This window comes from Peromyscus eremicus, chromosome 4 (assembly GCF_949786415.1).
Source record: "Peromyscus eremicus chromosome 4, PerEre_H2_v1, whole genome shotgun sequence".
Taxonomy (NCBI): domain Eukaryota; kingdom Metazoa; phylum Chordata; class Mammalia; order Rodentia; family Cricetidae; genus Peromyscus; species Peromyscus eremicus.
Window position 1 is genome coordinate 50,493,723 of NC_081419.1, and position 27,382 is coordinate 50,521,104.

Here is a 27,382-nt window from a genome sequence, read left to right on the forward strand (position 1 = left end):
CTGGATGACAGGATTCTGTATAAACGAGGTGAGAGAGACAGCTTTGAGGTGAGCCTTGGGACCACAGCTAATGGGGAACCCACGCAAAACACAAGTCTCTTCCCCTTCCCTCGCCTGCCCATGTTCTTTCTTTTCCTTCTAGGTGAAACGGGAGTTAGCGGGTGTTCTCATTTTCGAGTCTCATGCCAAAGGAGGAACTGTGTGTAAGTGATAACACTAATGAAGCTCTGGGCCTAGCCACACCATCTGCTGTTCAAGGTCAATGCCATACTCTCCCTGGTGGCCCCAACCTGGAAGGATGTCAGCTGACACTTGCATTTTCCTGGATCTGTGACTGTTCCAGCGTGTGTCAGTTAATCTGAAGTCTGGTGGTTTTCCAGCCCCACATGTTAGCACTTGCCCGTCTGAGTCCTACTGGCTCTCTACCCCACTGGTCCAACATGGTGTCTAAAATGGGTGGGATGAAGTCTTTGCTCTTTTGACAGGGCTTCTCTGGTGACTTGGATTTGGAAGAACTAATTTGGGGCTGAGGGACAGTTCAGTTAGCAGAGCTCTTGCCTAGCATGTGTGAAATAGTCCCTAGGTTCCTATCCCCAGCACTGCATAACCCTAGGTGATGAGGAGATGGAATTGGGAGGGCGGCTCATGCCTGTAATCCCAGCACTTGGGAGATGGAAGTAGCAGGGTTTGAAGTTCAAAATCATCCCTGGCGGTATAGCAAGTTTGAAGCCAGCCTGGGCTACTACTTAAGACCCAGTCACAACAAGTTTAAATTAACTTTTTTTTAAAAAGAACTAATTTGGCTTATGAAATTTCCTGTTACAGTGACAGTTAAAAGTTTTGTGTTTCAAGTTCTTTTTCACTTCGCACCATGGGCTCCAAGCCCAGGAGGATTTCTTTGCCTCCGATACTTACACAGTATTAATCACATGGTGCATCTCTCTAGAATTCAAACTGTCCTTCTGATCTGTGATCATACCTGGAAGCAAGAAATTCTGATATTAATAGATGCAAGCAGTATTACCAAAGCTGGCATTTCCCACTAGTCATATAAAACCTTGCTTCAGCAGTTGGGGTTAAGGCCAGGAAATGCCCCCTGGCCTAATCTGTGGCAGAATGAGAAGATGAATCACATGTCAAAGATTCTCAGGGGTTCTGGGCCAAAGAGAAAATGATGGCTAGCTGTAAATGGACGCTTCCTAAGCCTGGTGACACACAGAACACTTTGTCAATCGACATTAATTAAACAAACTTCCAGGAAAATGTTGCCCTTTGTTAGCTACATCACAATAGTTAAAAACAAACGGGAAGTATGAATTCGAGAATCCAAACGAGTTTTAACAATTGTATCTCAAAATGTCTCGTTTTCAGTCATTAGGAGCACTCTTTCTAGCCCTGTGCCCTCCTCCAGCAAGAGACTCGTTTCCTTTGCCTTTTCAGAGGCATCTTCCCGCTTTTTAATTTTCGTCTCTTTAATTCTTTTTCCATTTAACTTATTTTTGCTTGTCTTTTAATTCTTTTCATTCAAACTCACTAGCTGTTTTCACTGTATCGTGACGTATTTAAATGTTTTGGATGAAAAATAGACTACTAAAATATTTTATTATTTTTTTAATCAAACACTCCTGTTTCTACTCCAGTTTAAATATTTTCCAAACAATGAAACTGTGCACTCCAGCTGCCTGCCTCACGTCCCTCCCTTCAGTCTGCTCTTCTTCCCTCATCCTCCCAAGGGTGATTCCTACCCTGGATATGTTGGTTACCATTCTAACCAATTAAAAACACATGCGTAGGTATATATTTATCACCGTGCTACGGCACCAATTTACATGTTTGCAAACTTCACGTTACCGGCCAGGCCACTTTTAAAACCCATTTTCTATAGCACAATGCTTTATGAATTGTGGGGGAAACATGCATTCCATCAAGAAATGGATTGCTGGGTAAATTGATATCCAGTGAAAACCTGTCTTTCAGGGCAGAGCAAATAGTACAGTCTCTTGTCCTTTTATGTTCCATAGAAAGACAATAATATTCCACCTGAATTAGTTAGGATTTGTCGGTAATTTTTTTTTTTTTAAATTTTCTGTATGCCTAATTCTGGGGCCTTAGAAGTGATGATTTGATAAGCTGTAATTTGTATTGATGTGCTTCTGTTCCTGTCATAAGTCTCTCCGTCTTTTTTGTCTAGTGTTTAACCAGGGGGAAGAAGGTACCTCCTGGTACATTATTCTAAAAGGATCAGTGAATGTAGTCATTTACGGCAAGGTATATATCTATATATATCTTCTTCTTTTTGAAACTTTATTGTACTGTGTTTGCTAGTGTGCCTCGGAGTAGTAACAAATGCTGCTGCAATTTAACTTACCCTGGCATCGTGACCATACGTAGAAAAGACATAATTTCATCTTTGATCATAAATTTTCTCAGTTATTGCACTCAGTCATTCATTGACTGTATTTACTCTGTGAAAGAAAACTTGAGCCATTTTAGTTTAATTAGGTAATACTAGATGCAGCCCATTTGTAGACACAGTGTTTGGGGGGCAGAGGAGAGGAAGGAGGGTGTTTGATGCACTTTATCTGAATGTCCTGTTCTCCCCAGGGTGTGGTCTGCACCCTGCATGAGGGAGATGACTTTGGCAAGTTAGCTCTCGTGAATGATGCCCCACGAGCTGCCTCCATTGTTCTTCGAGAAGATAATTGTCACTTCTTAAGAGTCGACAAGGAAGATTTCAACCGGATTTTGAGGGTAAGTTGAGAGAACAAACTTTGGCAGAAGGACATCCTATTTTTCCCCTTCTTGAATAAGAAAGGATTTGGGAGGGTTGTTCATCCCACAGGACTGTGGCAAAGAGATGCTTGAACAAAGGGGCTTTTGTTGTGAAACAGGCATGTTCAGTGGCTGGTGTACATTCTGGAGACCAGCTGCAGACACCAAATATTTTGCTGGACCAAATACTTCTGTACATGCCTATAGTGGACCATATGAATGGACAATAATAGCAGTCACCTTAGCAAAATACCAAAGTCTAAGAAGTTTCTTGCTGGTCTCGTGTACATCCTTTTTTATGCCCTTTTCTATTCTGCTGTCCAGCAAAGTGGTGTCTTCCCTCTGCCCCGTGTCTTTTCTATGGTCCATGTTCTATCTCTTCCCAAGTCTGAACCATTCTCCTACCATCAGACTCTTGATTTACTGAGTGCTTGTTAATGGAAATTAATGCCTAGTATAGTAGTCCAACAAAGTATATTCATTTGCCATCCAGTGGTGGTGCACACCTTTAATCCCAGCACTCAGGAGGCAGAGCCAGGTGGATCTCTGTGAGTTCGAAGGCAGCCTGGTCTACAGAGTGAGTTCTAGGACAGCCAGGGTGACACAGAGAAACCCTGTCTTGAAAAACAAAACAAACAAACAAGGGCTTTATCTCAAATTATTTCAAACTAAAGCTGTTGCAGATATTGGCAAATAGGTGACTGATTTGGGTAGTGGAGCTGGAGCAGCAGAATTACACCTAGCTGAGTTCTGACGAAGAGCCCCACATAGCCCTTTAAGGGATCTGTAAGAGTGTGGGATGTTAAAAAGAATGGATCCTGGCCCCAGACAAGCTCCCTCTGTCCCTATCCTTGCACACGCCTGAGCCCTCTCTGCTCACAACACTGGTGACACACTTGGTCACAAAGCAAAGAAAGTTAAAGTCCATACCGTTGAGAGGGTTAGAAGTGTGACCCAGCGGGTAGAGTACTCCCCTAGCAGGTCTGAAGCACTGGGTTCCGTACCCAGTGCTGTATGAGCCAGGCATGGCAGTACAAAGCTGTCAGCTCAGCCCTTAGAGGTGGAAGCCTGCCTGTAGGATCACAAGATCAAGGCCAGCCTCAGCTACATAGAGAGTTTGAGGCTAGCCTGGGATATATGAGACCCTGTCAATAATAATAACGATGATAATGAAAATAGCAATAATAAAGTTTATGCCACTGAATAATATAGGGGAAGGTATCATAGGAATTTGATTTTATTGTTATCTAGTCTCATTTAAAATGGAGACAAAAGTATTAAGAAAAAGTAGTGGAATTTTCAGAGTAAATATTTTAAAGTATATTAAGGTTTAGGTGAACTTGACTCATTCTGAAGTTTACACTCATGGGGTTACATTCTGCAAAAAAAAGAAAAAAAGTCATTTGAGTCATATTTGGACAGTTTTTATCACTGACATCATTTATAAAGCCACTCAGAACAACTGTAGAGGGCTTGGATCACCCTCCGGTTTGATTTTTAAAGAACTGTTGCATGGGCTGGGGAGAGGACTCAGTCGGGAAAGGGCTTGCTCTGCAAACTGAGGACTTGCCTTCAGATCCCCAGAGCTCACCTGAAACTCCAAGCACAGTGGTGTCATCTGTCACCCCGGTGCTGGGAAGGGGACAGGTGGACCCCTGGGGCTCGCTGGCCAGCCAGTCTAGTTGAATCAGAGAGCTCCAGGTTCTGTGAGAGACTCTGTCTCAAAAACTAGGTGGGGAGCGGCTGAGGTGTAGCCCTCTGGCTTCCGTGTGCACACTTGCACAAGTAGAGGGCATGCACACTTGCACAAGTAGAGGGCATGCACACTTGCACAAGTAGAGGGCACACAAAGAAACATGGATGCACATACATCCCGCATGTATCAAAATCAAAACAAAACAGTTGTTTAATTAGACAGAGCTGCCACTCCTAAGGATCATAGAAAAAGACTTCGTGGAAGCTCCGTGCTATTTGCCACATATTCTTAGGAAGGATAAACACCTCTGGTTCACTCTTTGCCTGCTCCATGCCCTCCCCCAGAGATTTCTCAGAGCACCACCACCACACCAGGCTCCTCCAGAGCTTTTCTAAGACTACGGTAAAAGCAGAATTTTCAATTCATATGCTTCAAACCTCATCTGGTCCTCCCTCTGACCATTCCAGCCCTTGACTTTGAAAATGGCTTAATTTGTAGACGCGACAATTAACATCACAAGCACCAAATGAGTTTCTGAAGCACTGGAAATTTCTGTCATTGTCTGAGTGAGCGGCGGCATCTGTATGCGGTATAATTTGTGTTTGCAGGACGTTGAGGCGAATACAGTCCGACTTAAAGAACATGACCAAGATGTCTTGGTGCTGGAGAAGGTCCCAGCGGGGAGCAGAGCTTCCAATCAAGGAAACTCACAGCCTCAGCAAAAGTATGTTTGCATCCGACACTGTAATTGCCAGACTATGATTAACCTTTTCACATGGTATCATTTCTACAATAGCATGTTCTCTCTCTCTCTCTATTTTTTTTTTTTTTTTTTTTGTGGAAGATGGCAGTGTGTATGACTTTTTTTTTTTCTCTCTATTGACTAATCACACATCTTGTGGCATATAATGTATCCATTTCTGGCACTGCATTGAGCTTGGTGCTGTGTAGAGGAATGCCAGAGAGAATATTGTCCTTCTCTGAAGTCCCTCCCTCCACACTGTGCAGCCATCATAGCTTCCAAAAGAAGACCCTGCGTGAACAACGCAAGGACGAGTGCCAGGCAGCTCAGGGCACAGGCCCCAGTGATGGGAAGCTATGGTATTTGAATGTCCTCGGGAGGTTTCTCATACGGCATTTTCACCTTGGTGTTAGAGTGGCTAAGCAATGTAGCCAAAACTCTGATTGTGAATAGAAAGCGTGTGCTACCCCATTGGCTTCCTGGGTACTTATTCTTGCCAGCATCAAGTGGGAACTTCGATTCCCGTTCCTTAGGTTACTTGTTTAACTCATTTAAGTCATTTCCAGGGCAGCTGGGTTCAGTTCTGGCTTTTGCTGTGACTTCCTACCCAAGACTGTTGCGTGAAATGCACCAACATTTGAGTGATGAGACAAGAGACTTGGAAGCGAGGCTCTAGGAAATCAGGGCTTCTGGATTTTTAAGTGAGGATTAATTTTCAATCTGTGTATAAGAAAAGCGAATGAGTGTTTGTTTGCTAAAGAAACATCACCAAATAACATGTTGAAGGAGTACTTCCCTTTGTTGCCGAAGCAAGTGGGGTTTCCTTTATCAGAGCGCTCACCCAAACTGATGAGTTCCTATTGTTTCGACTAAAAGCCTATGACTCAGATGTTTTCATCTGGATAAGTCAACACATTTGAGAAGAAGACAGGGAGAAACATATTATTAGATAAGCACAGGATGTTTTGCAAATTTGATCTAATCCTTACAACAACCCCTTTTTAAGGGATGGAGGCATTTCAGCTCTCATGGGCAAGTGGTTCACTCAAGGACTCAGAACTCCCATGGGACTCCTTAAAGCAGTGGGTCTCAACCTTCCTAATGCTGCAACCCTTGAATACAGTTCCTCATGTTGTGATGACCCAACCATAACATTGTTTTCACTGCCACTTTGTAACTGTAATTTTGCTACTGTTGTGAATCATAATGTAAATATCTGGTATGTCGCATATCTGATATGTGACCCCCGTGAAAAGGGATCATGACCATAGGTTAAGATCTGTTCCCTTAAAGGGAAGTTCAACTTGACCAGCTTTCTGCTCCTCTCACTTTCTAGCTTACAGTAGCAAAACAGAGTAGTAGGGTCCCTGGCTCCATGGGTCCCAAAATACTCAGAGAGTGGGGGATACATCTGAACATGTCCAGGTGTTTTCCCTATGGTTATTCCTTATACAATACAGAGTAGCCGCTATTTATATCACATCAACTTTCAGTAAACATGTGGTACTCTCAGTAACCTAGAGCAAGTCACAGTCTGTGGGTAGATGTATCCTGTGCTGTTTTGTATAAGGCACTTGAACAGCGGCGTGTTTTGGTATCAATGTGCATGCTGGTACCAAACTCTATAGATAGGGAGTGATGACTGTAGGTAAACACTGAATCTTCAACACTCCATGGGAAATGCTGCAAACCAATTCAAGGGGGTGGCATTAAAAAGAATTGTGTAAAAATCTGTTCCTTCACTTACAAAACTCCAAACTTACCTTCTAGATCTCTTTATTATTTATTAATTATCTTTGCTTTTATCTGTTCTTTTTCTACCAGGGATTGAACCCAGAGCCTCAAAAGTGCTGGATTAGTACTCTCCACTGAGCTATGGCCCCAGCTCTATTATCTCTGCCATTACCCTTTTTTTTTTTTTGACAGTTTTCTTTGCAGCCTACTGAGGATGACAATAACAATTTGTGTGTGTGTGTGTGTGTGTGTGTGTGTGTGTGTGTGTGTGTGTGTGTGTGTATGTGAGGGTTTCTGCTACTTCCAAAATTTTTATTTATAACCAGATGATTTTGCAGATGACTGCATTCTTTAATACTGTCTTATGTCTCAGGAAAATTGTTCTATCTGGAAAATTCTCCTTAACTTTGGAACATTTGATCTGGAGATGCCCCGAGACCTCCCTTTACCTCTTCTGTACATGAGGGAGAAATCAAAAGCCTGTGTTTATTACAAGTCTTCTATTGAGGGTGCCTTCCAATTTATAAATTCAGTGGAATGAAAAGTCAAACATAAGGTGATACAGAAGAAGACATCATGTGTCTTACATTTATTTTAGTATCATATCAATTTTCTATTTGTGTCCTGTCATCCAGTCCAAATTTCTTATATAATTCAGATAATGCACCCGTACATGTTTGTAGGGAGCTATTTATGAAGTGTAACTCACTGAGTACAAAACAATGTACCACACAGCCAGCTTCCTAAAGAATAGAAAGCTGGTCTCTCAAGGGGTCACATTCCAAGACTGACCAAAGCTAAAAAGACAGTCCCTGTAAGTAAAATTTATGGCTGATGTTCTCATCAACTTTGAGAACACGCCAACAACCATGTCTGCAGATAGATATATGATCGAGGGTATCTGTCTGCAGAAATTATTCCTTTTGAACTCAGAGAACATCGTCATGTTGGTGGCAATAATGCTATTTTTCTGATTTACTTTTCCCCCCTAAGAAACCCAGCTTAGTTGATGTATACACATTAAGCTTTCAAAACTGCCTGACTCGGCCCAAGCCACTGAATACCAAGTGTGGCATCAATGCTAATATCAAGTTAGTAGCTGTGATGACGGAGTCACTGTGACCTCCCCTCTGGAGGATGTCTTGGGCACTGGGTTGTGAGAATTTAGTAAGACAGGAACTCAAAAACAACTGTCCTGTTCCAGGTGAGGCTCTGCCTTTTCCCTTAGATGGGTTGCCCACTGCAAGACTCCCAACTTGGTCACTCCGTTCCTCCTCCCCTGGTCCTTGCTTTGGTTGTTCTAAATGCAGACTTAGTGTTAGGAAAAGATTTTTCTCTCACAAGTTTAGGACAACCCGCTGGCTGATACAAGGTAGCCAACCGGGGTGTGTTTTTGACTAGAACAGGGGTAGCTTTTCCTTGCCGGAAACTGACGAGAGCAGCACTATATGGTGGTCTCAAGCACTAATGACCGCACATAATGAGGACTCAAGCAGGAGGCACCTGCCTATTTCTGGTGTGAAGGAAAGCCAGAACCTGATGTTTTAGGCAAAACTGGGGCCATCTAGAAGTTTCCATGCCCTCTTTTTTTCTTCAGTCTCCTGCCCAAACTCCTGGGTTCTGTGGAGCTAGAGGCTGGGTAAGGAATCCACAAAGCTATACCACTAGAGGGAGTCAGGTACCAAAGAAAGATCCTGTGGGGTGTGACTGGCCAGGCAGGCAGAGCCTAAAGAAGACACTTGCTCTCTATTGAGGTGACAGCCTGTGTAGCTTGCTAGCGGGTCATTGGTCTATGTGAGCAGACAGAACACTCCGCCTAAGGGAAGTCCAAACAAGGAAAACCGTAACGTAAACACAAGCTGCTTCGGGAATTAAAGTTCGGACAAAGGGACACATTGTCTGGGATCTCGCTCCCCAGACAACATGTGAAGTAGCACACTCACTCAGTGCTCAGTTAAAGAATGCGTTGATACTCTTGTTTAAATACAAATTGCTTTCCAAATAGAACAGAAAAGCCCCCGTAAAGAGGAGGATTCTTGATGACACGGAGAATTTCCTGCTCAGAATGAGCTCCTGGCAGCCAGGCCTGGCCTTTCTCCACCCTGAGCATCTCTCTGTATAGGCAAACAAAACAAAGCAAACAAACAAATAGCCACACACAATCGCGTTCTCTGAGGCTTGCCAAACAGTTTCCCCACCTGCAGAGGCAGAGGCAGTGTTGACTAGCAGGAGTCAACTGGGTTACCTATTTCAGCCCCCACCTAGTTTGTTGGGACCTAGTGAACTCCAGGCAGGTGTAGAAAGCTCTCCCGGCTCCACCACCCATTTCCTGGTTCATGTGGCCACATGCTCCTCCTCTGGGAGCTCATCTAGTGAATCACATATTCATATACTCCAGCTAGGGCTCAGTAGCAAAGCGCTCGCCTGGCACACACAAGGCCCCCGAGTTCAGTTTCCAGGGCTGTTTCCCTCTCTCTGTTTTCGTCTACGTGGGGTCCTATGCTGCCGCGTCTCTTCCATCCCTCAGGCGGGAGGTCAGACCCTACTCATGTTGCAGATGCTCTTGCCATCTCTCCACACCTCCTCCACAGTCTCAGACAGGCAAGAAAAGCACACTGGTGAGGAGGTGACAGAAGCTGGGCGCCCTCTGAGCTCCACTCTGTTGCTGCTTTCCGAACACGAGAGAATGTTCTTGGCATTTTTGGCTTCCTTTCCTGTCATTTTGCCAAGCAAGAAGGCCAGGTCTGAGTTCTGGCTGAGGGGCAGCCACATCATCTTCATGCACTCTGCCCACCTACAGCTCTCAATGGCTGTTTGCCACTGTCTTGACTCTAACTTTAGCTAACATTGAATTGCAAAAGTGTACCTTCTCTTGTGGGTTGGAGAGCACCCTGAATTCCTGGGAGTAATGATTAATGCAGCCCCCTAAAATAATTCAAATTTGGCATTGCATAAGTTACCTATAGTTTTCTATTTCTGATTTGCTTCCCATTCATGATACTTGCTCGCTGGCACTTAGGGGTTTTGTTTTATTTTATTTTATTATTAGCTGATTTCCAAAGCACATAGCAGCGTGCAGTTGGAAAAGACAGAACATTCCAGAAATCGGCAAGGAGATCCAGTGTGATCGTGACATTTCCTATGAGTGACCCATGTCTGGATAACCCAGTCCACCATCATTTTCCTCAGCAGCTCCCCCCTGCCCTGCCCTGCCCTGCCCTGCCCTGCCCTGCCCTACCCCAGGGATTATATACTACTTTCATTCTCCCTTGGAATAAGGCCTACGTTCCTCAGCTTCAGTTGTGGGAGTTGCTCCCTTAGATACTTCTTTAGTTCCACGTAGGGGGAAAAAGAACATTTTTAGTAACTGCTTCTATTGACTGTTTTTCTAGTGCCTTCTTGTGTGCTTAGGCAGCGTACATGGTCTCCCCCACAACAGAGAACATACTAGTCACAAGTAGTCCATATGATTTCCTGGGATCTCAGTTTTCAAAAACATACATCAGTAATTTGTGTCTCCCAGTGAATGCTCATGCATGCAAAACTAATGAATGCCCTTTTTATTTCTTGCCCAGGTATACTGTGATGTCAGGAACACCTGAAAAAATTTTAGAGCATTTTTTAGAAACAATCCGCCTTGAGCCATCTTTGAATGAAGCAACAGGTATGCATCCAGAAGAGTTCTGTGTGCCCATTAAATCCATGTGTAGAACTGTGAGAGAAAAAAACCCCGGGTCACTGCCAGTACATGCTGCCAAGGCAGTTCTCAGAGATGTCAAGTGCACTGTTTTTTAAAGAGTGTCCCTGGGTGGGGTGGAGCTGACCTATCCCCAGCAGTGGTGTGGTTTCATTCAAGTACATTAGGAGTAGTCATTCATAGACATCTGTTAAAATGCCATTCAGTCTCATTCACACCCCCAAAAGTGTCTATTAGTTGGACATTTAAACCCAACCTAGTCCCATAGAATGTTTGAAGCTACTGACCTCAAGGATAAATGGTTCTTTCTGTGGTTGCAGAGCGTTATTTCAGAGTGTAACTAAATACCACCTGTACTGGTTTACTGCCCACTGCTCTAACAACCAATGCTCAGACAGTGGCATCTGATTATCCTACCGTTCTGGAGGTTAGAGGTCCAAAATGGTGGTGATAGTAGGTTGATTTCCTTATGAGGGTTGTGAAGAGAGTCTGTTCCATGCCTTTCTCCAGGCTTCTGGTGTCCATTGGCAATCTTTGGTATTCCTTCCCACGTGGATGGACCACCCCAGTACTGTCACATTGGCAATGTCTTCATACGGTCTTCCCTCTGTGCCTATCTGTCTCCATGATTAGTGTCTCGTGTTTAAAGCACAGCAGTCATTGATTAGAATCTACACTACTAATTCACTTTAACTTGGTTGTGTCTTCAAAGACTCTGTTTCCATATAGGGTCACATTTGGAGGTACTGGGGGTCAGCCCTACAACATATCTTTTGTGGATGATAAAGTTCTCCCACATAAGCTTCCTTATGGCGAAGAAGCCTTGTGCTGTTAAGACCCAGCATTGAGCCTAAACAAGATAAATCTCACGAGTGAGTTGAGTTCAGGGTTCTAGCATGTCCACATTGTGGATGAAGTGGAAAGAAGGGCTCACAACAGCTTTTTCTTTTTACTTTCTTGTGATGCTGGGGATCGAACCTAGGGCCTTGTGTATGCTAGACAAGGGCTGTACCACAGAGCTACACTGCCAATTCAGGCTTAGAAAAGTCCTAGGCTACTTGCCTGTCTCTCTGAATGATGTCATGTGTTAATGTCTTAAGCAGTGACCTCCACAGGAGAACATTTCTCACCATAAGAAACTCACAGATTTATCTCGGAAACTTAGTGGGAGCTCAAATCCGCTTAACCACTGATCTTGGCAATATGCTCAAGATGAAGACACCGTTATCATGTAGTTCTTATAAATATGTTGCCACTGACTTCTTCATCTCCTCCCAGTGCCTTATTCTATGAATTGATTATCTGAGATTGTGCGAAACAGCAAATGAACTGGGGGGTGGGGTGGGGGTGGGGGTGGTAACTGACATAAAGCCAGAGTCCCAGGCTCCAGGCCTGTTCTTCTCAGAGCAGGATTTGTTGGGTTGGTCCAGGCAGGTACTAAGATGGATGCCTTGTGTTAGGTGATATACATAGGAGATCACTCTCGCTCCCTCACGAAGCTTAGAATGTGCTAGAAGACATGAGGAAATATACAAATAACTTGAATTTAAGGCAGGGTGTGGCTCAGGGCTTTGGGGGCTCTGACCAAGACGACTTGGGAAAATGTCACGGAGAGTTTAGACTTAGAAGTGGCCCTGAAGGAAAGCTGGGGACCAATGTCTAGAGTTATTGACAAAGCCTTCTATCCAAAGAGACAAAGTCAGTAGTGGCATAGAGCGAGGAAGGAGGGGCTAAAGTCTGGGCTCTGCTGTGTACTCTGTGTGCATACATGGCCCGGGAAGGTAAGGGCAAAGACTTTCGGAAACAGATTTTCCAGGGTCTTAAAAGAAAGTAGCAGGAAAGAGCTGAAAATATCTGAGCGAAAAGGAGAAAGCTGGGCTGGAGAGATGGCTCAGAGGTAAAGAACACTGGCTGTTCTTCCAGAGGTCCTGAGTTCAATTCCCAGCACCCACATGGTGGCTCACAACTATCTGTAAGAAGATCTGGCTCTCTCTTCTGGCCTGCAGTCATACACGCAAACAAAACACTGTATACATAATAAATAAATAAATCTTTAAAAAAAAAAAAAGAGAAAAAAAAACACGGGGGCGGTGGGGGGGGCGGGGAGAGTGCTGGGTGATTGGTCATGCTGTGACCAGCTCCTCAGCCTTCAGGAACCCACAGCCAATCTCTGCCTTAGTCAATCAGAAAGTCCCGCAGGTTTGGGAATGTAGTTCAATGCTAGAGTACTTGCCTAGCATGTGCATGTGTGATCCCTGGCACCACAAAAATAAATAAGCAAGTAAAGAGAACTTAAATGACTATACAGCACAAGTGTTCAGGGTGGCATAAAAAGCAAGCATTACCTAAAGTCAGACCAACAGTGTGCCTTCCATTATTAAAAAACAAGCTCCAGGCCGGGCAGTGGTGGTGGTGCACGCCTTTAATCCCAGCACTCGGGAGGCAGAGCCAGGCGGATCTCTGTGAGTTCGAGGCCAGCCTGGGCTACCAAGTGAGTTCCAGGAAAGGCGCAAAGCTACACAGAGAAGCCCTGTCTCGAAAAACCAAAAAAAAAAAAAAAAAAGCTCCAAACAGCTTCTTTCTGGCACCTTCTGGCTGAGTGTGAGGAGCCAGTGGAGAATGCCCAGGGACACTGAGAAACAGCACCTTGACTTTACAATATACTAAAATGATTAAACATACAGAGATTAAACCTTTAGCCATAGACTCAGACTCTGCAATATACTATCACTAAAGACATTGGCATTGGAAATCTAGTTTCAAATTTCACATTCCCATGATTTTCTATTAGTTTGACAAGTCTTTGCTGGTAAAGTCCCCCACCCCCACTGACTCCACTCCTTTTTCTCTTTTAATTGAAAAAGCATCCTGGGTTCTGAGTTTCAGTAAAGATCCTTCCGGGGCTTTTAGGTTCATCTACACACGCTTTCCCATCAAGAATGCCTGGATAATGTCATCCTTGCAATAAAGAAGCGTCATGCATCTCACTGATGAAGTAACCAGAGCTTGTCCTGAGACAAGCCTTGCCTCCCTCACCGTCCCCTCCCTACCCATCACAGAGCAGGTCACTGCTCTCATCCGCTGGCTGGCTTTTGTCACTTCCAGCCCGGCTCACAGGCCGTATCATATCGGTTCTGTCTGATCCCCTCTGCCCTCCAAGTCTGTGCTTTTACTGCCTCCATTTCCCCATAGTTCTAGCCTCCTCTCACCTGTATTCCTCTTTCTGGAAGGAGATGAAAACAAAGATAAAAGAAAAGAGACATGGCAACAAAGGAGCTATCAAGTAGACAAATGGCTGTGTGTTAACTCAGCATTGTGCTAGTGCCCGGGATAATTCTTTAATATGCAAATATGTTTAACATACAAATAACATATATAGGATGGATAGATAGATAGATAGATAGATAGATAGATAGATAGATAGATACAATGACTGATGTGATAGCTCATGATAGAATTGCTATAGATAGATAGATAGATAGATAGATAGATAGATAGATAGATAGATACAAAGACTGATGTGACAGCTCATGATATAATTGCCTAATGTTTGTAAGGTCCCAGCACAGAAAAAAAATTATTTGTAGCTTAAGTGACTAATGCTGTTCATACAAGGCTGTATTTTTTCTAAAAATATTTCTGTTCATTGTCCTAAGAAATTGAATTTTGATCTCAAGCTTTGTCTGTATCACTAATTGCAGATGAAGGCACCCCCACACAGAAGAGCATACCTAAACTAACCCTTAAGAAGAAACCAATCGATCTCCTTGCTGCCGTAGAGATGACCACAAGAATTAATCTCTTCTCCTTTCACCCTCCAGATTCGCTTTTAAATGACTTTGTTATGATGCACTGTGTTTTTATGCCAAACACCCAGCTTTGCCCTGCCCTGGTGGCCCAATATCCTTTGCTGTGGTAAGTGTCTGCTCTCAGAAACAGCCCACATGTACCCGGCCATTACCTCATTCCATCTCCTGCAGGTAAGTCGTAGCTCAATCAGTGCTGTACTTCTTACTCTTAGCAGACTCAGAGACGCCAGCATGGTCCCTGGTGTAGACAGACATCTGCCTTTTCTGGTCCATGGGTTTTACTAACTGTATGCAATACAAGCCAGTTTACCTCAGTGTCTCAGTCCACTTTTCCATTGTGATAGCAGAATCCCCAACACTGGGTTGTTTATAAAGAAAGGAAGTTGATGTAGCTCCATGGTTCTGGAAGATGGAAGTCTTGGGAACCAGGGAGCTGCATCTGTCAAAGCCCTTGCACTGTGCCATTAAATGACAAAAGCAGAGAGGTGGGCAGGTGTACGGAAAAGAGACAAAACATGGATTGTGGCTTCGCTATGTAACAGCCAGTCCTCACAGTGACGCATCGGTCCCAGAGTGAGAAGTCACTTAGCTCCCTGTAGTAGTAGTCCTGCCCCACAGAGACATCAATCTATCCATGAGGACAGTACCTTCATGACTAATCGGCACTTAAAGGTCCCACCACTTCTTAAAACCTTACAAGGTCAATCAGTCTTCAACTTGGGTGTCAGAGAAGATAAACGGAATCCGAACCACGCACTCAGGAAGGGGAGGCCAACATTTCTTTCTCAGCTGATTTTTTCTCCCATTACATAACATTGTCTTAAAACAAAGATACAATACTTGAAATTCTAAGGATAGTCCAATAGACAACTCAAAGACTGCGTTTGGTTTATGGCAACTTTTCAATAATGTTGTGGACCAACCATTTGGTAAGCATTGGTATCATAAGCATTCAAAATGTTAAACTGAATAAAACAAGTGAATTTTGTGAATGAATTTTACCTCGATTTTGGAAGAGACATGAAAGTATATTTTCCAATTCTGCTTTATTTCTAAAGCCACAAAAACTTCGACCCCAAAACACTTTGCCCTTCTTGAGCAATTAAGCATATTCAAAGAGATTGTCTCTTTATTTCTTTTTTGAGCAACCCAATCAATGTTGCCATGTTTTCCTTTTTCAAAATTATAATTGTCCTACCTCATTCTCGTTTTCTTGCTCACCCGTAATTCTCTTTGAAGTCAACAGAATGTGTGAGGATGGGAGATTTGAGTTGAATGCATTACTCAGAGGAAGCTGCAAGAGTGAGATTTGGGTGTTTATTTGCCTGGAAACTATATTTCCAAGTAATGACAGCTTAATGAGTCTTACCTATATTATGTATTCTTTCTGGCTCATCTTCAGGTTTGTAAAGTAAAATTAACATATTCAGGGTCTCTTCATGCTCTCTTCACTCTATACATGCTGATCATTATGAGACCTTTGAGATTTGCTGGAAGGAAAATAAAAACCACGACTGAACTCAACTTATTTTTCTCAGTGGTTAGCATGCCAGGAAGCCTAGAGCCAGAGAAAGCGAAGGAACGGGAGAGTTCAGGTGGGCCTGAACTCGACCTTCTAATTCAAAGCTCCGACACGAAGCCTGTGCCTGTCTCCTTATTTATCAGCTTCGCCCTCTTAAGAGGGACTCAGAGCCTTCATAGTGCTGGCTTGTTTAGAAAAGAGCAGCTTCTCTGAGGGAAGACTCATGCCATGCCTAGGCAGAGAGGAGTGGGGATGCTGGCGAAAAGAAGAAAGTCAACAACACAAGCAATCATAGGGCTCTGGGATCCAGTGCCAGTTCCCTTCTCCGGAGACTAAGGAAAGTTAGGACAGCCGGATGTAATTGACACTGTCTGCTACCTCCAGACTCCCTCCTTCCCGCTGGGCTCTATGAGGACTTAGAAGCTCTTCACCATTCTGGATTAGCTCTGAGTTTTAGACACTCTTCTAAGAGCTTTGAACTATATATCATCACCTTATCTATACAAGATTCTGTTGAGTTAGTGTTAGCATTGCTTTGCAAATGTGGACCTTAAAGCCCCCCCTCTCCCCACCAAACATGGAGTAGGATCTCCAAGGCAGGGGCAGGCTCATCTGGAATTTATCATTTGTTTCGTTATAATTAATTTATTTTAAAGCTTATTTAAAATGTTAATGATTCTGTAACCTTTAATTACAGTTTAAGAACGTTTCTTGCCAGGCAGTGGTGGTGCACTTGGGAGGCAGAGGCAGGCAGATCTCTGTGAGTTCGAGGTCATCCTGGTCTGCAGAGCTAGTTCCCAGACAGCCAGGGCTGTTACACAAAGAAACCTTGTCTCAAAAAATAAGAACGTTTCTTGACAATACCTTGTATTTTATACAGGTTTACAATACCTTGTATTTTATACAGGTTTATCTTTGCTTCAACTGGGTAAAACCAAAGGGCTTTGTTAAAACCAAATAAAACGTCTCATAGAACTTCTACCTATATTAAACATTCTCAGGGGTTTTCTTAATGCATTCTTTAAAAGGAGAAGGAGGAGGAAGAAGAGGAAGAGGCCTTTTCAGTTCTAATAGTTTCTAGAACGTATAAGGCCTTTAGGGCATCTAATTTGTATATTTACCTAGAGAACCTAGGGATATTCCAACAAAACTAGTAAAGGGTTTGACTCGTAGGTAGGTGAAATAGTCTAGTCACCACTATTTAATCTACGTAAGTTCAATGTCCACTAAGTTAAAATTGGAATTGCAATGCACTGAATTTGGTTTGATTTAATTGTCCTTGTTGTGAATTTACATTGCTGCATGGGGCTAGTGGCTACCACATTCGGCTGCAAAAGCTTAATCCTTAAGTTTTAGGAGCAGGAGATTCTGATGAGGATTGTTCTGTGATGGCTAGAGAAAATGTCTCAGGAAGCCAAGGCTCTTCCTGCCATGAGTAAGAAAATGAGTGGGGCTCTATCCTCAAGGTTATGTATGTGCAAGGGCATGTGTATTACAGTTTTCAGCCCCCCTTTCCTCTCAAGGAGATGACATGGATAGAACCTGGGATGAGCTACTTTTCTGGTTATAAATAACATAAATCAACTGTGATGGACTGAAGGAATGGAGGAACCCATCAGAAGGCAATGGAACAACTTGGCAAACTGGGGATTACAGGGGTCCCAGACCTTAGGACGGGGTCTGGGCAGGCAGGAGCTTAAGGCCTTACTGATGGGACAGATCCACACCAAACCTTCTGCGCCCTTGCCTCCTTCCCACATCCTTGGGAATGAGGGTCCCATTGTCATTGTGATCCGTAGGCATCTTGGGCAAGTGGAAGTGAGACTTTCCTGGATAGGTTTATAGAGGCAGCCTGACAAGGCAGAGTGAATGGGGAAATGGTGATGATCAGGCAGAACAGCAACGTGTATGTCTGTATGCATGCATGCACTGTGTATGTATATGTGTGTGTATGCATGTTTGCTGCACCCCAGAAGAAGCAGAGATGCGGAATACACAGATGAGTCAGTTGGCTCCCTTGTTCCTAGCACGGGCACAGAGACAGTGAATTACTTAAGCCCATTGTGTGTCTTGGTGGGTTTTGGGAAAGCACAGAGTGTTTTCCAAGTGCTTGACATCTCCGACTTTTCAGAGCAGCCCTAAAAAGAAGTAGTCAGTACTTTTTTTTTCCACTGTTCTTTTTCCAAATCAATAAACTAGGATAATGAAAAATTATGATTTGCTCAGAGAAAGGTAATTACCAGCACAGAAAAGAGTTGAGCCCAGAGCCACTGACACCTATTTCTGTCCTTAATCCACATTGTGTGTCTCTCCCAGTTTTGCTTTTAGCATGGAAAAGAGGTGGTAGAACTCAGTTTAACATTAATATCTGAGCCCTTTTATGTGCTAATGAGAGCGACTCTATTCATTAACTACACTTTGGACATGATTTGACCTGATGAATACAAGTGCTTTATAATGAGTCTTAAAATCATATTTGTTCACGTCCTATACTTTTCATCTCCAGCTTTTTAAATCTTTTTAAAATCTGTATTTAAAATTCAGTTCCATTTTCCTTTAGTTTAAAAAGAAAATTAAAGCTGCCCGTATATAAAACTCTTATCATCTCCCAGATATAACTATGACTAACATTTTGGTGTGTATTCTTGTCATCCTTTTTAATACATGTAGACATAGACTTTTTAAAAATTCTCATTCCCTCTCCCACTCCTTCTGCACGTGTGTGTGTGTGTGTGTGTGTGTGTGTGTGTGTGTGTGTGTGTGCAAGCCCATATGCAGGGGTGTGTGTGCACATGTATATATGTGGAGGCTAGAAGTTAACCTGAGTGCTGTTGCTCAGGACCCATCCACCTTGGGTTTTGAAGCAGGGTCTCTCACTCGGACACTGGGCTAGGTCATTAGGCTGGGCTGGCTGGCCTGTGAGCCCCAGGAATCCACCCGCCCACACCTTTCCAGCACTGAGCTTACAAGCACACATCACCAAGCCTGGCTTTTTTAGGTGGATGTTAGGTACCAACCCTACCTCCTCATGCTTATACAACAAGCGTTCCATCAGCTCAGCCATCTCCCCAGCCTGGTAGATAGTTGTAAATGCAAGAATGAGACCATGTTATCATTTCATATACTTTTCCACTAACAGGATTTTATGAATCTCTTTCTATGTCATTGGATATCTTTCTGAATATAAATAGTTGCTTCCATTTTCACAACATTTCCCCTGCAAAACTTTTCACTGCCACGGAAAGAGAAAGAGAAAAATCCATCTGACATTTTACTACTGTTCATCGTTTTATGAAAAACATGCCAGTATTTGGGGATGGGAGGGAGAGGGGGATATAGAATGTTTGGTTTTCAGTGTTTGGTTGTTTTTTTTTGTTTTGTTTTGTTTTTGTTTTTTGTTTTTTTGCCAAATTGCTCTCCTGGTGTCTTCATTTTCTGCTTTGGAATTAAATTCTCCCATAACCCTCAATTCAGTGAATGATCACTGAGTTAACACTGTTTGGAATTCGGTGACTGGCTCCTGGATGGCTAGTGTTTTCATTTTGCTTACTTTCCAATACCCAGTCCCCAAACGTGAGGCCAAAGGAAATAGTATATTACTTATTTCATTTGACATCTAAGAGAAATTTTAGCCTAGAGGACCAAGTAAGCATGGAAGAGTCTGAATATAGTGACAGGTGAGTGTGTTACCGGATGTAATTGTAGTCTGTGTCTCAGTTGACTCACCGGCATGCAAGCCATCGGAAGAGGTCAGGGCTGGCATGCTTAGTGCTTAGCTGCCCTTGCAAACAATCTTGGGGCCCCTATGAAGACTGGGCCAGTGAAAATTCAGAAAGAGGCTTCCTGGGTTTCTGGGCAAAAACATTTGAAATGTTTAAGACAGAGAACAAGAAGCCTATAACCCCAGTTTCCAGAACCAACCTTCTGGGGATTGTAAGGGAAATGAAGAGCTCTAGAATAAACCAGAAATGAGTCGGCAGTCACAAACGTGGGGTCTGTAATGTGTCGTCAGCATTTGGACCAGTCTGGAACTTACTCTGCCAATAGGATTTTTTTTATGTCAGTGAATACTGGTCTTTGTGATGTAGGATGGATTCTGACTGAAGCTAAAAGGATCCTAAGTGATAAATGGGTTATATTTAAACATATAGAAATTTAAATACAGCAATAATTTTAGTTGAATATTTTCTATTAGCATACTAATTTTCTTTGGCTGCATGTCAGGACAAATTTTATGCTTTTGACATGGAAGTAATTTATTTAGTTTCCCGAATTAAAAAGAAGAAATGGAATATAGATGTGCTACTAAGTTCTAGCTAAAACCGTCTTTTATGTATTTTGTTCCTATACAGAAACAAATATAACAGGGTTTCATTCTGAGAAGACAGTGTCCTCATCAATTATAGCTCTGTGAACCTGACCTGGAAATGTCTTTATGAATTGGCTGGGGTTCTCAGCAGGAATGCATATCAAAACTTGTTTTTGTTGTAGATGAAAGATTAATTAAGCAGTATTAGGTTCATAGTCTTTAGATGAAGTGAACTTTTAGGAACATTCTTTAGTTTTACTTCTAAGACTTATTTTTATTATTTTTAATTATGTGTATTTGTATGTCTGCATGTGGATATGTGCATATGAGTGTGGGTACCCATGGAGCTCAAAGGCATTGGTTTCCCCCAAGGCTGTTACGAGCTGCCCAGTGTGGGTGCTGGGAACTGAACTTGAGTTCTCTGGAAGGGCAGTTAAATGTTCTTAACCACTCAGCCATCTCCTCAGCCCCTCTTTAGATTTCTAAAGGGAAAAATTGTCAACTTAAATTTCCTTGAAGCCAAATCTCACATTTATAGTCCCTATTTAATTCTGGAAAGTGTTTGTCTGTATATCACCATCAGAACAATTCCCTTCTGCAGTTGTATAGTTTGAGAATTTCTTCCCGGTGAGGAAATTTTGACTTGTTGATATGTGTATGATGTCCTGCTTTGAAAAAACCAACCATCTTGGCAGATAAGCTGCAAAGTTCCTCAAAGACATTTTCTCAGCCTCATAGCAGTACTGTAGGGTGTGGACTCTCAAACCCGCTTCTCACAATAGCAGAATCGAGATTAAGCAGTTTCCTAATGTGCTCCAAATTACACCACCAGTGTTAACAGAAAATATGAACCCTGACGATGTGTTTCCTGGGACCTTGTCCTAACTGCTTGGCTCTAAGTAAGTGCAGACCCCTCCTTTGAAACTTGAAAGGAGACTCCCTAAGAGGCAGGGGCTTCTAAAAGCAGAAAATTCTGAAAATCAATGAAGGAGAAGTATTCTAAGCAAGAAAATGAGAGACACTTAACGATATCGATGGCACCATAGATGCTTCTGGAAGCCTGAAGTTAGCAGTTGCACATAAACACAGGAGCAACGTGTGTTGGTCTGAGCACTGTCACTGATTAGAGTGGTTTCCAGAGGCAGGGCAGTAAGAAGTACCATAGCTAAGGTCTACTAAACACTTCATCTGTTCCAGAAGTAGCCCCGATGTCTCTTATCCACGTTAACTCATTTCATCCTCTCCTTGGAAGCTGACTAAGAGCATCTCAAGGCTCTACACAGACTACTTACGTGTGAGCCTAGGCCATCCCATTCTAGACCTAATTCATTCAAGGGAAGGACAGTGGCCAGAGTGTTAAACTGTTCCCCAAAGGCATGCAGGAAGCAAACAGGCCCCAGTTCAGAGAGGAAAGAGCAAGTGCTCTGAAGCCAGAAGGTCATGTTTAAGATCTCCAGCTTGCAAACCACATGGGCAATTATGCTTAACCTCGATGAGACCCTCTGTATAATAGAGGTAATTATCCTTGCCCTACCCACTCTCTAGGTTGTTGTAAAGATCAAATGAGGCTGTGTGTGTGAAAGTACATTATAAACCTTGGCATGCCATTAAATACCGCCACGATTATTGTGCCACCATGAGAGGGGTTTGGCATCAGGCAAAGACTACAAACTCTTTGTCTCCTCGGTGGGCAGATGACCCCCAAAGTTTGTTTTCAGCTGCAAGCAGAGAGATCTTGTATGCAAAGCAGGGTTTTCAAAAACAACAACATTGAAGAGTATCAGTTTGAATGTTGATAAGTGTTTTATAAATAGCTGCATAATTAGCATGTACTTACTGCAAAAAGTATACATAATATTTTATTCCCTGTTGTAGGCTGTAATGAATCTGCTGTCTCCACATCCTAGGAGGTTTTCACTTACTTTCCCTGTGATAATTTTAATACATGGCACCATTATTAGCTGAATTAAGAATAAGTAAATGAGCAGTTAAAAAAAATACAGAAAAATTACAGGTGCCTGTGGTGAGTAAGATAATAACTAGGTAAAAATATATGAAATAATTACAGTGTTTGAACGGCAGAGCCGGCATGAGGAAAATGACTCAATGGAATATCAAGCCTGCTGTAGGGAGAGTAGACAGAGTGCAGCCTGCCTGTGGCCTTCACCTCTTCCCCTTTCAACCCCAAACACACACCCAGTCTCCCCTCAGCCCAAGAACATGACGCTGAGCCAGCTGGTCCTCTTCCGTGGAGACAGTCACTCTGGAAGCTTGCTTGTCACCGTGTACATTCAGCAACCAGTAGTGAGAGATCCTGTTTAAGAGGTGTGCCAGATGTTTGGACATCTGTGTGGACTTCCTATACCTGGTGGCATTGAAACCATTATGAACTGACTCAGAAACAGATCTATGACCTGTGTTTGACATCTTCGTGGAGAAAAATTTCAGGTCATTTGGATAAAAGTCTGGAGGAGCTGTGATATTTTTGAAGTATTTTCTGGAAAGGTACATTCTGTGTTAGCATTTCCCAATTGTGTAATGATTTAAGATAGTTAACCAACCAGTGTCTGAGGGCTTTTTTGTGCCCAGTCCCCAAATAGTAAATGTAGAGATCCACTGTGTCTTTAAAACTTGAACCCAGCCCTTAAGAGTTCTGACTTCGTGCTCCTGCATGCAGAGACGTCCGTCCCCTTTAGAGAGAAGGCTGAGGCTGGAACTGGAATAGTTGGTAAACGTGACCATGTTGGGTTAGTCACAGCAACATTGTCGGCAATGAATGCAGTGCAGATGGTCTAGTTCATACATTAGCAGCTCTGGCCTCCCTGACTCAATTTACCCAAGCAGCAGCACTTGTACTTTTATTTTTTGCATGTTCTGTGTATGCTGTGAGAATTTGGGTACATTTTTCTCCATCTCCAGTGAATTTTCCTTATACCCAACAGACTTCTAAATCTACTACATAGCACATGTTTAATAAGGAAATGGATATTATATGAACTAGAATATAGCACCCACTGGGGAAAGACTATTGAAGGGATACAAGAACTTGAGTTCCAGTCCTAAGAGTTTCACTGTTAGACTCTGGGAAATCATTTAATCTTGTTCTGCCTCAGTTTTTTTGATCGAGTTGAAGGAAATGCTATCAAAGGGCTATGAAAACTATGATTTCTGCTCCATCTGAAATCAGCTGTACATAAGTGACATAAGTCTAGCCATTTAAACTATGTATTTTCTTACAGACCTTCAACCCTTCTCAAATTTGGGGCAGATTTTTGTGGGGGTGAACAGAACTCACTCCCTGGAGCCATCTCACATAGTTAATTACCTGTGAAGTCTTCTCTATGTCCCTTAAGAAACCGATTCCAGGGCCTGGGGAGATGACTCAACTAACAAAGTGCCTACTGTGTGCACGAGAGGGCTAGGTTCATGCTGTTGGTTGGTCTTTGATTTTTTCTGGGGGGCCCCGCCACCCAGCTCCCAAATAAATGACACGTGGAGGCTTATTATTGCTTGTGAATGCCTGGCCTTAGCTTGGCTTAGTTTCTAGCCAACTTTCCCATCTACTTTTTGCCTCAGGGCTTTTCCCGTTCTCTTACTTCTGTAAATCTTACTCTTACTCCGTGGCTTGCTGTGTAGCTGGGTGGCTGGCCCCTGGAGTCCTCCTCCTTCTCTAGCTGCTAGCTCTTAGATCTCCAATCTCTCTTCCCAGATTTCTCCTTCTATATATACTCTCTGCCTGCCAGCCCCACCTATCCTTTCTCCCGCCTTGCTATTGGCCAGTTCTTTATTAGACCATCAGGTGTTTATCAGGTGTTTTATACAGGCCCAGTAACACAGCTTCACAGAGTTAAACAAATGCAACATAAGCAAAAGTAACACACCTTAAATTAATATTCTACTACAGGTTCAGATCCCCAGAACCCATGTAAAAGCCAGGTATGATTTGTAACCTAGCAATAGAGGTAGGATGGAAAATAGGCAGATCGCTGGTGCTTGCTGGCCAGGCAGTCTAGCCATTTGGTAAGTGCCATGTTCAGTAACAGACTCTGTCTCAAGGGAAATAAATAAACAAAATGGGGAGTGACCAAGGAAGACGTCTCCCACCAACCTCTGGCCTTCTCGTGGATATGTGCATGTGTGTGAGTGCGCATGCACACACACACACACATGCACACACACACACACACACACACATGTACACGCACACACACACACACACACACACACACACACACACACACAGATGAATGCACAGACATTCAGGATGTTGCCTATGAAGGGGCAGAAGCTTTGAGCACAGGAAGAGAGAGGGACTTAGCTATAAAAATCATATTAACTCAACTTAGTTTTGTGAATATAAACATCTGTGACAGGAAACACCAGACTGTGTGAAGTAAGTCAGTTATGTTCCTATGGGGGGAACATCCTGAGCTTTCATAAGAAAAGGAGGAACACCCCCCCCCCTTTTCTTCCTAGTTTTGGTCAGTTCTATCTGCTGGGTGGTTCGGGCTAGAGATGACTCTAGGAAATTAGAATCGAGAGGAGAAAGGAAGGGAGAGGAGAAGAAGGAGGAGGATGATGATAATGAGAACAAGAGGACTCTCACATTAAGAATTTTGCTTCCCGCTGAGTGGTGGTCGTGCATGCCTTTAATTCCAGCACTCAGGAGGCAGGTAGATCTCTGTGAGTTCGAGGCCAGCCTGGGCTACAGAGTGAGTTCCAGGAAAGGTGCAAAGCTACACATAGAAACCCTGTCTTGGAAAAAAAAGTTTTTTTGCTTCCCTTAGAGGTAGGGAGACAGCTCAGTGATTAAAAGCACTGGCTCCTCTTCCACAGAGGCCTGGGTTCAATTCCCAGCACCCACGTGGCACCTCAACTCCAGTTCCAAGGGACCTCACACCCTCACAATGCACACATGCAGGCAAAGCATCAATGCATAAATAAATAAGTCAAACAAAAAACAAACCATGAAGTCAAAGAATTTAAAAAAATTCTCTTCCCAAATGAAATTATTTTTGCTAACATAAAACAAGCACTAATGTAGAAGCCCTGTGGTCACTGTTTGGGACAGTGGGCATGAGAAAAGCTGTCTGGGCTTGTTAGCCTTGCTATTCACTTCTGAGGCATTTGGCCAACAGATCTCTCCCCCAGAACCTTAGGGGTTTTTTCATCTTTAAATACTTCCTCCTAGGTTTGTAGGGAACACTGTATGTGTATGCTCATGTGAGCATACTAAAGATGTTTTATGAATGTAAACTTCTACATACACTTGAAACATCATCATATTAATTTGCCCAACTATGTATTCTGTCATTTATTATAGACCAAAAAAAAAAAAAACCAAAAAAAAAAAAAACCACAACTAGATTTCAACATCAGCAGAGAGGTCAGGAACAACCTGTGTGCTGACATACAGGGACAATACAGACCCTGATGGTTAGCCACAGGTGTCCTGCTGGTACTGCCCAGCCAGCACATGGGCATTTGCCCTGCTTCCTCAGTCTTAGTGAAGACAACCTGGATAACTATGATTAAATACCCTTGGTACCAACTTGCGCTTTCAGACTGTTTCATTGTCATGCACACAGGAAAGAGTCTCCTCTCCCTTCATTTCAGCGTATCTCCCAGTGCAATATTCCAAGAGACAGGACCTAGGTCCATCATACCCCTACCACTGAGCACTGTGGCTTCCTCTACAGAGGACCTTTACTAATGATAACTCAGTTTGAGTGGTTTCTTGGCCCACATACTCGTAAAAGACTTGGAGTTTTCTTTCATAGTTCACTGTTTTATTTTAAAATACATTTGCCTCTTAAAAACCAAATTGAAGAGCTGGAGAGGTGGATGTCTCAATGACTAAGAGCATCTGTTGCTCTTGCAGAAGAACTGGCTTTGTTTCACAGCACCCACATAATCATTTGTAACTTGAGTTCCAGGGGATCCAGTGCCCTCTTCTGGTCTCCGTGTGCACTGCATGCATATGGTGCACTTACATGCAAGCAAAGCACCTACACAGATAAAATGAAAAACAAATAAATCATTTTAAAAAGCAAATCATCACTTTCTTCATTCCATATTGAGGTGATTTTCCTAAATCTAGGGCAAGGGCTCCCACTCTGTACACCAGCTCAGTAGAAACCTCCATTCCCTTTGATGATGTCACCATCTTCAAGTGACTCTTGTGTAATGAACTTTTTAAAGACTCTAGTCCATATAGTCAGGGAACAGTGTGATATTCCTTTAAAGTTGATATGACATGTTCAGGAATATATGCACATTTTCACAGTCTAGGGCCATCAGAAAAAACGTTTTTCCTAGACATTATCACTTAGTTCTAGCAAAGTGGATAGAGAGAAGCCTAGGTTGAGGGGAAGGATGAAGTACATAACTGTGGGTACAACTTGAAGTCAAGGTAGCTGGTGTAGAAAGTGAGCTCAGAGGAAGCCTGGCATGGTAGGGCCTTTAAAACACATTCTATTCAGATTTTATAATTTTACTACCTCATACTTACCAAGGTTGTCCAAACCCCACAGCCTCGCCTCCATCTAAGCCATTCTTACTTTATCCTACTCACTCCAGAAACGAAGTTTTGAAATAGTACTTTCTGCGGCCTGATCTCAGCTCAGTCTCCATATGTCTTCATTCATTTTGTCCTCGCACTAGAACACCTGACACTCGGTCAGTTACAAAGAAAAAAGTGGATTACGTCACAGTTCTGGAGGCTGCAAGTTCAAGGTGGCCACATCTGCTCAGTGTCTGATGAAGGCATCATCCTGCTCCAGGAAGAAGGGCAAATGGGCATGTAAAAAGAGAGCTAAGAAAGGAGCCCACACGCCTTACAGCGATCCACTCTAGAAAGAACCATTCCATTCCTGAGAACTAATAAAATTAAGGAAAAGAGACCACAAGAAGGCAGCTTATTTTTGTTATGTTAGTTTGTGGTCCCTAATTCTCTTTGGATCAGCCTCACATTGCTGTTATTAGATATATCTGAAGAGAAGCCGGAAAGTTTCTCAGTTCACCTCATTTCACAGGTGAGCAAACAGAAGTCTGTAGTTCCCAGTGACTCAAATCAAAGCAACAGACAGTGGGAACCAGAGG

At 43.0% G+C, this 27,382-nt stretch overlaps 1 protein-coding gene across 6 annotated transcripts in view; it reads left to right on the plus strand.

Moving 5' to 3' along the window:
• The window catches only part of Rapgef4 (Rap guanine nucleotide exchange factor 4), a 285,071-nt gene that overhangs the window by 221,046 nt on the left and 36,643 nt on the right, over nucleotides 1-27,382 (plus strand). For all 6 annotated transcript variants that reach the window (XM_059260693.1, XM_059260689.1, XM_059260690.1 and 3 more), the window contains 6 exons: nucleotides 143-203; nucleotides 2,192-2,268; nucleotides 2,605-2,751; nucleotides 5,077-5,192; nucleotides 10,520-10,608; nucleotides 14,463-14,541. In XM_059260693.1, the coding sequence (XP_059116676.1) occupies nucleotides 143-203; nucleotides 2,192-2,268; nucleotides 2,605-2,751; nucleotides 5,077-5,192; nucleotides 10,520-10,608; nucleotides 14,463-14,541 (569 nt within the window). The remainder of the gene's footprint in view (nucleotides 1-142; nucleotides 204-2,191; nucleotides 2,269-2,604; nucleotides 2,752-5,076; nucleotides 5,193-10,519; nucleotides 10,609-14,462; nucleotides 14,542-27,382) is intronic.